This window comes from Rana temporaria, chromosome 1 (genome assembly GCF_905171775.1).
Source record: "Rana temporaria chromosome 1, aRanTem1.1, whole genome shotgun sequence".
NCBI lineage: Eukaryota > Metazoa > Chordata > Amphibia > Anura > Ranidae > Rana > Rana temporaria.
The window spans coordinates 48,454,363-48,467,237 of NC_053489.1; the positions used below are offsets into that span (position 1 = coordinate 48,454,363).

General features: G+C 44.3%; 1 protein-coding gene across 1 annotated transcript in view; it reads right to left on the reverse strand.

The window, feature by feature from the left end:
- Positions 1 to 12,875, reverse strand: part of NARS1 (asparaginyl-tRNA synthetase 1) — a 61,446-nt gene that overhangs the window by 7,079 nt on the left and 41,492 nt on the right. Inside the window, exons 7-12 of the mRNA XM_040337528.1 lie at positions 12,545 to 12,615; positions 12,312 to 12,398; positions 8,509 to 8,730; positions 4,083 to 4,282; positions 1,749 to 1,884; positions 122 to 235 (exon numbers count right to left, since the gene is read on the reverse strand). Coding sequence (XP_040193462.1) covers positions 122 to 235; positions 1,749 to 1,884; positions 4,083 to 4,282; positions 8,509 to 8,730; positions 12,312 to 12,398; positions 12,545 to 12,615 — 830 coding nt within the window. The remainder of the gene's footprint in view (positions 1 to 121; positions 236 to 1,748; positions 1,885 to 4,082; positions 4,283 to 8,508; positions 8,731 to 12,311; positions 12,399 to 12,544; positions 12,616 to 12,875) is intronic.

Consider the following 12,875-nt stretch of genomic DNA (forward strand, 5'->3'; position numbering starts at 1 on the left):
AATACTTTCTTTTATTAAATTGGTTGTAAACCCACTTTGCAAAAAATAAATCTAACACCTGCAAGACAAAGGCATAATGAGCTAGTATGCATAGCATGCCAAGAACCTGCAAATATCTTACCTCCCCAAACTCATAGTAGGTGCCATCATCCTTCTTAATATCATGTTCTTTGAGCCAGGTGATGGCCTCAGAGTAATTCATTCTTCTGAAGGGGCGTTTTGGTGGCTTGAATTCCTGCAAAGAACATATTAGGGATTTAGAACTAATAGTCGAAGTCTAGACCAGTGTTTCTCAACTCCAGTCCTCGGGGTGCACCAACAGGTCATGTTTTCAGGATTTCCCTCAGATCAAACTGCTGTGGTAATTACTAAGGCAGTGAAACTGACAAAATCACCTGTGCACAATAATGGAAAGCCTGAAAACAAGACCTGTTGGTGCGCCCCGAGGACTGGAGTTGAGAAACACTGGTCTAGACAATACTGTGTGGCCTTCGAGAGAGGGAAATTAAATTGAAAAATGTATAAAAATAACGTACACACAAAATCACTATGTATTACATTTAAAACAAATAAAACAGGAGGGTATATTTTCAGTTCGACATTAATGTCAATGCTTAACCACTTCACGCCGGACGTCCTTGACTTTGAGCGGGGATATCTGAATGATGCCTGCAGCTACAGGCATCATTAAGATATCCTCATTTTCATCTGGCAATATTGCGAACCATAAGAACCATCATATCGGCAGTTCTTTCACTTGATCGTTCTTATAGGTGCTTCTCCGGGCTCTCCCGTGCCATCAGGGACCCGGAGAAACGATCGGCCGGCGCCGGATGAGAAGCATAGAGAGGTCTGGTGACCAGGTGGTCACCAGTCATCTCTATGGCCGTCGGAGGTCCAGGTGCGAAGTTATGACGTCACGCCCGGGGACCCAGAAGTAAATAAAGTCACAATCGCGGCTGTCGGCATTAGATCGGTGAATTTTTTTCGCAATCTCATGCTTTTCAGCCTGGAGGAGAGATGTGGGGTCTTAATGACCCTGCATCTCTCCACAAAGAGGACCTGTCACAATATATTCCTATTACAAGGGATGTTTACATTCCTTGTAATAGAAATAAAAGTGATAAAAAAAAAAAAAAATGAAGTAAAATAAAAATTAAAAAACACCCCTGTCCTAGTAGCTCGCACTCAGAAGCGAACACAAAGGCAAGTCCCTCCCACATACGTAAACGCCGTTCAAACCACACATGTGAGGTATCGCCATGTGCGTTCGAGCGCCTGCAACAATTCTAGCGATAGACCTCCTCTGTAACTCTAAACTGGTAAAGAAGGAAAAGAAAAAAAAAAGCGTCTCCTATGGAGATTTAAGTACTGAAGTTTGGCGCCATTCCATGAGTGTGCGCAATTTTAAAGCGTGACATGTTGGGTATCTATTTACTTGGCGTAACAAAAATTTTCACATTATACAAAAATTGGGCTAACTTTACTGTTTTGTTATTTTTTAATTCATTAAACCATTTTTTTCCATAAAAAAAAGGTGTTTAAAAAATTATTACGCAAATATCGTGCGAGATAAAAAGTTGCAATGACCGCCATTTTATTCCCTAGGGTGCCTGCTAAAAATATATATAGTGTTTGGAGGTTCTGAGTAATTTTCCAGCAAAAAATGATGATTTTTGCATGTAGGAGAGGAGTGCCAGAACAGGCCCGGTAAGGAAGTGGTTAAAAAGAAAAGTGAAAACACCTACCGGGTGCAGCTCCTTGACCATAGGGGCCGCGGGTGACTTCAACACTCTGTCCACAACATCACACACCAAATCTTCCAGGCGGTTTAGCAAATCCTCGTATGTCATGAAAGGACATTCAGCCTCTATGTGCGTGTATCTAAAAACAAACACAGCGGAAATATAATAAAAAGGACCAATCAGATTATACAATAAAATGCCAACATACGGTATTTATTGGCAGTGCAGCAATTAGTTTTAGTGTTGGATAAAGTAAGGAAGGTTTAAAACCCGTCTACTGCTGCCCCTGATGAGAGGGAATTCCTCTCACTTCATGTCCCCCTCTTCAGGACAGGAAGTAACAGAGGCAGAAATAGCTGGAGATGGAATGCTAAAAAATAAATAAAGTCCCTAGACTACAAATGGTTATACCAGTATGTTGCCTGCAGCTGGCATGGCATCATCCAGGTACCGGTTTTGTAGAGCCAGTGGTTTCAAAAGCAATCCTAGCGGCCAACTAGACACTGAAATGCTTTTACAAACAGCAAGAGGGGACCATCTCCCCTTCGCCACCTTCTACAGTTTTATCGGGATCTCCCGTCCCGATCGACCAGCCGGTTGACCATAGAGCCCAGAAAAGTCACAATTGGCTTTGTTCCCGTCTATCACTTCCAGGTTACCTGGATGTAAATCACGACATGTTTTAAAAATCAAAAGCATTTGATCTCACCGACCTTGCTATGATCAAAATGCATAGAGGAGGGATTTAAGGTCTTATAGGCCCCAGATCTCTCCATTAAGAGTACCTGTCACATGCCTATTGCCGTCACAAGGGATGTTTACATTCCTTGTAACAGCAATAAAAGGGATAACAAATAAATAAATGAAAGCGAGTGTAAAAATAATAAATAATTAAAACATTTTTTACAGTGCCTCTGTGCAAACGCAAGCGTCAGTCCCGCATGCACGCAAACAGCAATCATCACACCCACGTTAGCCATCGCCATGAACGTCAGATCATAGGCAGCAATTCTAGCACGAAAAATTATTGCAATAAGCGTATATTGATTGGTTTGCGCAAAAGTTATAGCGTCTACAAAATAGGGAAAAGATTTATGGCTTTTGTATTATTTTTTACTAGTAATGGCGGGACTGCAACATTGCAGATAGACAGATCGAACACTTTTGGAACCAGTCACGTTTATACAGCGATCAGTTCTAAAAAAATACACAGATTGCTGTATAAATGGCACTGGCAGGGAAGAGGTTAACACTAGGGGGCGATTAAAGAGTTAAATGTTCCCTAGGGAGGCGTTTCTAAACGCCCATACACACGATTGGACATTTTGACAACAATGGTCCGGACGGACGTGTTTTATCGGACAATCCCACCGTCTGTATGCTCCATCGGACAATTGTTTTTCAACAGACAAATGTTCGCTGTGCATCGTCTCAAACTTTCCGACAACAAATGTCTGATGGAGGATCATCCCATCGTGTGTACACAAGTCCATCGGACTAAAATCCAAAGTGTAAACACGCATGTTCCAAACCAATGCTAAACATCAGACAATAGCTGAAGTTGCCCAAAGGGTGGCGGTAAAGAGCTGAAAAAAAAAAAAAAACAGGTGATTTGGTGAATGTTGGCTGAAAATGTTCTGCCGTGTGTATGCAGAACAAGTTCATGACCAACGCCCTTCGGACCAAAATCCATGGAAAAGTCTGATGGAAGTCCGATAGTGTGTATGAGGCTGAACTGTGGGTAGAGTGACTGCCTCGGAGTAGAGAGATATCCAGGGCTGTGGAGTCGGTAGATAAATGTTTTGACTCCTAAATGTTCCGACAATCTAAATTTAGTAGGAGTTGGAGTCGGTGCATTGTTTGCCGACTCCAACTCCAGGTACCCAAAATGTCCTCCGACTCCACAGCCCTGGAGATATCGCCGTTCCTAATCACTAGAAACAGACGATCACACTGTACTTCCCTGACAGAACGGGGATCTGCTTTGTATACACTGGCAGATCCCTGCTCTGCCTCTCTGTGGAGCGATTGTGGGTGGCTGGCAGACATTGTGACCGCCAGCCACGTGCATCGCCTCCGCTCACGTGCCCACTGAATCTATTACACAAAGCGCTTCACCAGTATGGCGTTTCGTGCAATAGAGCCACCCTGCGTAGGCTGGTCGGGAAGCGATTAAAAAAATTAAATATATAATTTTTTGGGAGGGTTCGAAGATGTTTTCTAGCAAACAATACTGGTTGGTACATGTAAGCAAAAAAGTGCCAGGAAAGGCCGGGGGGTCAAGTGGTTAAAAAAGAAAGGAGGAAGTCTAACCAAGCCCTCATTTAGTGCTCTTACTCAGCCAAGTGACGCCTCGTCCTGGACTGTTCAGCACGATAGGATTGTGCAATGCAGAATGTGTCTCCCAGTGCCGGAATGCAGGTCTCCAGGTACAGCTGTGAAGATTGGGTCAGGAACGCCTCCTCTCCAAAATAGTCCAGCTTGAAAAGAGTGGAGCCGCCCTCGACTTGTGTTTGGACCAAGGTTGGCGGTGTTACCTGCGAATAGAATCACACGTTTTGCTGTGTTATAAATAGATTTACACTGCACGGCATTACAGGATATAAGAGCACTGTATAAAACAATCATAATAAAACCTTATCTAAATAAGTGACACGCTACAAATGTGATCGGTGAAAACATTCCAAAAAAAGCAGGTGGAGCATTTGGTATGCCAACTTGAGACAAGGTTTATTGATGACCCCAGTGATGTAAACAGGGAGTCCTGGGTAGCGGCGCAAGAGCCGTTCGAACAGATCACCAGGTCAGTTGCTGCCAATTTTTTTTTTTTTTTTAACAGACTTGCTTTCTATGAGGAGGGGGAGCAGACGGGACGCCTGCTAGCAAGGATAGTGAAGTCTTCCCGGACCTCTCCCTCGATTGGCGCACTTCGCACCAGACAGGGGAAGCTGGTGAACACTCCTACCCTGATTATGCAGGAACTGGTGGAGTACTATACAGACCTCTACCGGTCCAGAGCGGGATACGTGGAGGCAGAGTTGCGGTCATATTTGCAGACCGTAGAGCTTCCATGCCTCTCTGCGCCCCAAAGAGCACTGCTAGACACCCCCATTACAGTTAAGGATCTGCAGGAGGCGATCGCTCCATCACCTAACTCTAAGGCCCCTGGGGACGAGGGCCTCCCGACTGAAATATACAAACAGTACGGGGACTCTATACTACCTCAGTCTTAGAGTGCTTAACCTGGCCAGGACCAATCAGAGCCTACCAGAGTCCATGACTAGCGCAAATATAGTCCTTATATTGAAGCCGGGTAAGGACCCGCTGGACCCGGGGTCCTATAGGCCGATATTCCTTCTGCAAAGCGACATACAAATCCTAGCCAAGGTACTGGCCCTTAGACTGAATAAGGTTATCTCTTCCATTATACACCCGGACCAATCGGGACTTATCCCGCAAAAGTCTACGGCCATAAATCTCTGCAGGCTTTTTCTTAACCTCCAAGCCCAGTCAGATAATGCAGGAGACAGGGCGCTGCTGTCCTTAGACGCCCACAAGGCGTTTGACAGCATAGAATGGCCAAGTTCGGATTCGGTGACATGTTTCTGTCCTGGGTCAAACTGCTTTATAGCTCCCCACAGGCAGTTACAAGAGAGGCGGGCCACGTTTCCCTACCCTTTAGGCTCCACAGGGGGACAAGACAGGGCTGCCCGTTGTCTCCGCTTCTGTTTGCGGTTGTGATTGAGCCAATGGCTGCCCTGATCAGGTCCAGTCCACAGGTCCAAGGCTTTAGGTACGGGACGCTTCATGAAAAAATCATGCTATATGTGGATGACATTATGCGGTTGTTGGGAGACACTTTAGACTCTGTGAGAGCAGTGATGTCGATCATAGTACAATTCGGAACGTTCTCTGGTCTGGTGATCAACTGGACGAAATCATCACTTATGGTGCTTGATGCTAAACCGGATGCCCAGAGTTTAGCAGCGCTTCAAATACCGGTAACCTCCAGCTTCAAATATTTGGGAATTCAGGTCACCCCAGAAATACTTCCCCCTTAATCTATCACCCCTGCTGGGCCGTATCCGAGCTCGAATAAAAGTGTGGTCAAAACTGAAAATGTCCCTGGTAGGAAGGGATAACTTGATCAAAATGATTTTCATGCCCCAGCTTCTTTATATACTACAAAATGCCCCTATTGTGATCACTCTTAAAATATTTTGCATTATTAATTCTGTTTTCAGGTCCTTTCTGTGGCAGGACAGGCCCCCCCAGGGTTAAGCTAGAACAATTGCAGAAACCCAAAGGATGAGGGGGGGTTGGCGTTGCCCAACCCGTGGCTTTATTATATTGCCTCCCAGCTGCGGCATGTGCCCTCACCCTGCTGGATGGGGTGATGGAGGACCAAACTGCCGTAGACCCCGTTAAAACTCTTATGTGCCACGAAACTGGGGTATCAGATGCAGCAGAGGGCTTGGAGGTCTTGGCATATGCAAAGTCTAATAAGAGATTCCCTACGTTTGCCCTAATCCAAAAAATATGGAACAAGGCCAGACAGTTACAGGCAGTGGAAGGTTTCACCAAATGCAGCCCAATCTGAAAAAAATATATACTACCCGGAACTACAGACTCTGACGTGTGGGGCTCGGTGGAGGAGGTATGGAGTCACGCACCTACGTCACATTTTTGTGGCGGGTCAATTGAGCACTTTTGCTGATCTGAGGGAGCGATTTCGGCTTCCCCGGACGATGCACTTTTATTATATACAACTGCAACACACCATCAGGGCTCAGTTTGGTGGGACTCCGGGGACTCCTTCCCAGACCCCCATATTTCATTATATGGAGGTGGTGTTCAGCTATAAGGGCTTTATTTTCAACTGCTACTAGGGGTGTTCCTAATGGGATTTCCCTTAAGGACGGTGACCCAATGGGAGAACGATGTCGGCGCCCTAGAGGGGGAACAGTGGGAGGAGGCGCTTCAGGCGGTACAAATGTCCTCCCTTAACGTGGCGCAGCGTCTGTCACAGTTATACATTATACCGAGAGTGCATTACACGCCAGCCAGGCTGGCTAGAAGGGGGCGAGACCAAACTCAGACTGCCCAAGGTGTGCGAGAGACCACGGAGACTTAATTCACATGTTGTGGCGCTGCCCAAAGCTACATTTGTACTAAACAGGGGTACTGACTACCATCAATAGAGTCTTCTCAGTGACTATCCCGACTGACCCCAAATCGTGTATCCTGGGCATCCTAGACGATATCCCCCTGGAGGACAATTTCAAACCGCCCATTGCAAGAGCCCTATTTCAGGCACGGTACACATCCTTAGGCGATGGAAGGCGGCTGAACCTCCCTTGCTTAAGGAATGGATCAATAAGGTGGGAGACACGTTGAGACGAGAGAAGTTTATCTTTCAACACAGTGGAAGCCCTGGTAAATTTGAAAGACAGTGGTCACCCTGGCTGAGCACCCCAGGATTATCCCCGGTGGACCTCGTACTAGATAGGTTACTGCTTTTAGACTATTGACTCAGGTATAAAATTCTAGGTATTGCCTAGATCCTGTCCCCCCTCCCCCCTGAAAGGTGCCAATTGTGGCACCGGTGGGGGGTAATTAGATGAGCGCTTTAACTTAATTTATCCAGTGAAAAGCATATCACTGTTTATGTTGAATAATCACTTGCAGATGTAATTCATATGATTGGATAATTGAAGTGAATACAATTTGAGTGAAAATTCTTAAAGGGGTTGTAAAGACAAAAATATTTTCCTCTTAAATTAAAGTCTGACAGTAGCTGATAAAGTAAAACGTAATGTTTTGCATTATAACTAGTTTGATACCGGTTGAAAACGAGCCGTTTTATTCACATCCGTCACTCCTGAATCATTATTCTCACTGACTTCCTGGTTTGCGGTGCGCATTCATTCTTGCTACATCACGGCCTAATGGGAACTACAGTTCCCATTAGGCTTAGCCTCCATGCCTGTGAGGGGTAAGGCGGCGTACACACGGTCCGATGAAAACGGTCCGCCGGACCATTTTCATCGGACATGTCCGCTGCCGGATTTTGGTCTGATGTGTGTACACACCATCAGACCAAAATCCCCGCGGACAGCGAACGCGGTGACGTGGACGCGACCCTGGAAGGTCAATGCTTCCACGCATGCGTCGAATCACTTTGACGCATGCGAGGGCTTTCGGCCGAGTGAGTCGTACAGACGACCGAACATGTCCGACGGACAGGCTTCCAGCGGACATGTTTCTTAGCATGCTAAGAAAAATTTGTCCGCTGGAAACCTGTCCGCTAGGCCGGGAATCCGGTCTGGTCGGCCGTACAGACGACCGAACATGTCCGCGGAAACTGGTCCGCGGACCAGTTTCAGCAGACATGTTCGGTCGTGTGTACGAGGCCCAAGAGAGCATCTTCACGCAGGGCTGTAGTCATAGGGAGGGGGTGAGAACATTCTGCTTTCCACCATGCAAAACGGCTCAGATGCTGGTGTAAAGCAAGAAGGAGAGACAGGAAATGTCATTTTCAAACCTGGATTACTGTATTTTGGAGGTCAAAAGGAAAAACGAGGTAAGTGATATTTAAGTGCTCTCGCTTACAATCAATTGATCGAATAAAAAAACGAACCTTTAGTGTTCCTTTAACATCGTTGGTAATTCAGACCACAGAGGTTTACCCTTTCTCAAGCAAAAAAAGCAGATGGCCTCAAAAGGGAAATAGACAATTTTTTATAACGACAGATGAACTTACCTCATAGTAGCCTTTGTCAAAGAAGTGACTTCTAAAGCAATTGATAACCGTGGAGCGAACTTTGAAGATTTTGGACATGTTCTCTCCACGAAGCATCATGTGGCGGTTGTTTAGTTGGACGTCCACATCAGATTCTTCATTCAGGAGGTTATCCGCTCCTCCGGCAGGGGCCAGACCAATCAACTCCCAGTAATCACAGGCTAGTTCATGTCCTCCTGGGGCCTGCAAAAAAACAAAAAACACAAACACTGTTATGTATATGAAAAAAAAAAAAAAAAAAAGATATTATAATATTTACACATAAATATACGCACACACAAAATATGTTTTACATTCTGCTATAAAACATTTAATGAAAAAATAAAATAAAAATTCTTTATAAATTTAGGCCAATATTTATTCTGCTACATATTTTTGGCAAAAAAAATCCCAATAAGCGTATATTGATTGGTTTGCGCAAAAGTTATTAAGCTAGATTCAGGTAGCTGCGCCCCTTCTTACGGCAGCGCAGCGTATCGTATTTACGCTGTGCCGCCGTAAGTTTGAGAAGCAAGTGCTGTATTCACAAAGCACTTGCCTCCTAACTTACGGCGGCGTAACGTAAATGGGGCCGGCGTAAGCGCGCGTCATTCAAATGATGTTAAGGGGGGCGTGTTTTATTTAAATTAGGTTGACCCCCGCGTACTTTACGTTTTTTACGAACGGCGCATGCGCCGTTGGTAGAAAAATCCCAGTGCACATGCTCGAAATTCCGACGCAAATCGTCATTACTTTCAACGTGAACGTAAATTACGTCCAGCCCTATTCGCGAACGACTTACGCAAACGACGTAATAAATTCAAATTTTGAAGCGGGAACGACGTCCATACTTAACATTGGCTGCGCCACCTAATAGCAGGAGCAACGTTACACCGAAAAAGCCTTATGCAAACAACGTAAAAAAACTACCGCCGGGCGCACGTACGTTCGTGAATCGACGTAACTAGGTAATTCGCATATTCTACCCTGAAAACAACGGAAGTGCCCCTAGCGGCCAACGTAATATTGCACACAATTATACGCCGCGGCATTCAAGTTACGTCGGCGGAAGAAGCCTATTTTTTAGATGTATCTGCCTTGGAGAATCGACGCAGATTTGAAATTACGGCGGCGTATCAGGAGGTACGCCGCCATAAATGTATGCTGAATCTAGCCCATAGTGTCTACAAACTATGAGATATATACTGACAATTGTTAGTATACTAGTAATGGCAGCTATAAGCGATTTGCAGCAGACAAACACAGACACTTCTGACACTCCAAGGAGAGTAAATAGTCTTACAGTGACTGAATGCAATTAGGTATTCTCAAAGTATACGTGAACCCTAAATCAATTTTTCACTAGGTTTCGTATCGTGCCTCACCGTATAGTTTTCTTAACCACTTAAGGACCGCCTCTTGCACATATACGTCGGCAGAATGGCACGTCGCCTTTAAGAGCCCAGCCGTTGGTCAGGTCGCGCACGCGACCCAGTCCGAAGCTCTGCGGACACGATCGCCGCCAGTGTCCCGCTATCGATCACAGGCGCTGAAGAACGGGGAGAGGTGTGTGTAAAGACACCTTCCCCGTTCTTCACAGTGGCAATGTCATTGATCGTCTGTTCCCTGATAAAGGGAAAGATGATCAAAGCCCCGCCCCCTACAGTTAGAAACACATGAGGTCACACTTAACCCCTACAGCGCCCCTAGAGGTTAACTCCTAAACTGCAATTGTCATTTTCACAGTAATCAATGCATTTTTATAGCACATTTTGCAGTGAAAATTACAATGGTTCCAAAAATGTGTCAAAATTGTCCGATGTGTCCGCCATAATGTCGCAGTCACGAAAAAACTCACTGATCGCCGCTATTAGTAGTAAAAAAATGTTTTTTTGTTATAAAAATGCCATAAAACTATCCCCTATTTTGTAAACACTATAAATGTTGCGCAAACCAATCGTTAAACGCTTATTGCGATTTTTTTTACCAAAAATAAGTAGAAGAATACGTATCAGCCTAAACTGAGGAAAAACATTTTATATATCTTTTTTGGGGATATTTATTATAGCAAAAAGTAAAAAAAAATAAAAAAATTTTCAAAATTGTCGCTCTATTTTTGTCTATAGCGCAAAAAATAAAAACCGCAGAGGTGATCAAATACCACCAAAATAAAGCTCTATTTGTGGGAAAAAAAGGACGCCAATTTTGTTTGGGAGCCGCGCCGCACGACCGCGCAATTGTCAGTTAAATCGACGCAGTGCCGATTTGCAAAAAGTGGCAAGGTCCTTAACCTGCATATTGGTCCGGGTCTTAAGTGGTTAAGCAAATCATTTTTGTGAATCTGTTTAGAAGTCTCTTGCCTGAAGATGCTGCCACCAACATCAATTACTGTTGCAAGAAGATAAAGATAAACCACGGCCTCACAATTGACAAGAGCATTGTCAACTTGCCATGTGTGATCCTTCAATTGATTGTTGGGCTGTCAATCAGATCCAATAACTAACTGAAGGAGTGGGCATCCGGGCAGGTAGCCCATTGTAGTATTACAGTTATAGTGTTGTTGATTAATCTAAATGAGATTGTACAACCAGAATGTATTGACTATGGATTGCTTTAGACCTACTTATCTTTGTCAAATCCCATTTGATTGGATAAAGACCAGAGTGATTAACCGCTTCCCGACCGCCGCATGTAAATGTACGTCCACAGAATGGGACGTACAGGCAAATGGGCGTACATGTACGTCCTTGCCTTCTAGCGGGTGGGGGGTCCGATCGGGACCCCCCCCCCGCTACATGCGGCGGTCGGGTTCCCTCGGGGAGCGATCCGGGACGACGGCGCGGCTATTTGTTTATAGCCGCTCCGTCGCAATCGCTCCCCGGAGCTGAAGAACGGGGAGAGCCGTGTGTAAACACGGCTTCCCCGTGCTTCACTGTGGCGGCGTATCGATCGAGTCATCCCTTTTATAGGGAGACTCGATCGATGACGTCAGTCCTACAGCCACACCCCCCCTACAGTTGTAAACACACACTAAGTGAACACTAACTCCTACAGCGCCCCCTGTGGTTAACTCCCAAACTGCAACTGTCATTTTCACAATAAACAATGCAATTTAAATGCATTTTTTGCTGTGAAAATGACAATGGTCCCAAAAATGTGTCAAAATTGTCCGAAGTGTCCGCCATAATGTTGCAGTCACGAAAAAAAAAAATCGCTGATCGCCGCCATTAGTAGTAAAAAAAAAAAAAAAAATTAATAAAAATGCAATAAAACTATCCCCTATTTTGTAAACGCTATAAATTTTGCGCAAACCAATCGATAAACGCTTATTGCGATTTTTTTTTTACTAAAAATAGGTCAAAGAATACGTATCGGCCTAAACTGAGGGAAAAAAATTTGTTTAGATATGTTTTTGGGCGATATTTATAACAAAAAGTTAAAAATATTGAATTTTTTTCAAAATTGTCGCTCTATTTTTGTTTATGGCGCAAAAAATAAAACCCGCAGAGGTGATCAAATACCACCAAAAGAAAGCTCTATTTGTGGGGAAAAAAGGACGCCAATTTTGTTTGGGAGCCACGTCGCACGACCGCGCAATTGTCTGTTAAAGCGACGCAGTGCCGAATCGCAAAACCTGGCCTGGGCATTTAGCTGCCTAAAGGTCCGGGGCTTAAGTGGTTAAAATGTGTAATACTGAAGAGCATGTATTTGTCTACCTGTCTTGCAATGCTATAATAAAAGGATCTCATTTTATATTCTTGTGGTTTCAAACCTTCCACCCATACCTGTTTTCCGTCTGGCACTAGGTTCAGGGTTCCATATACAGCAATGGTGCTTTCTGTAGACAGGACAAGTCCATTGTAGCACTGACACTGAAAAGAAAGAAATACATTTATAAAAATCGAGTCACACCAACTAAAAACTGTATTGAAGTAGACTGTTATACAAAAGCTCTTTTGAATGCATTAGAAAAAAAAAAGAAACAATACCGTTATAGACAGTTAGGCTACAAACTCACCAATTTATCGCTAAGGACACACTGAAGGTATCCAGTACCATCCCGGAGCACCACGAACATTAAAGTCTTGCCTAAAGACAAAGAAATAAAGGAGTGAATATATTTGAAACAAAACTAAAACAGTAAATAGAAATAATGTTGTGATTTTTTTATATGGTTCTTATACTACTTGGCTTATAAATAGTAGCAAACCGAGTTTTAACTTTTACCTACAGGTAAGATTACAATAAACCTTTCCTGTGGGTACCTTGGATATCTCCAAATGTGCACCATTTCAAAGATATTCACATTGGGGTAGATTCAGAGAGAAGATACGCTGTCGTATCTCTGA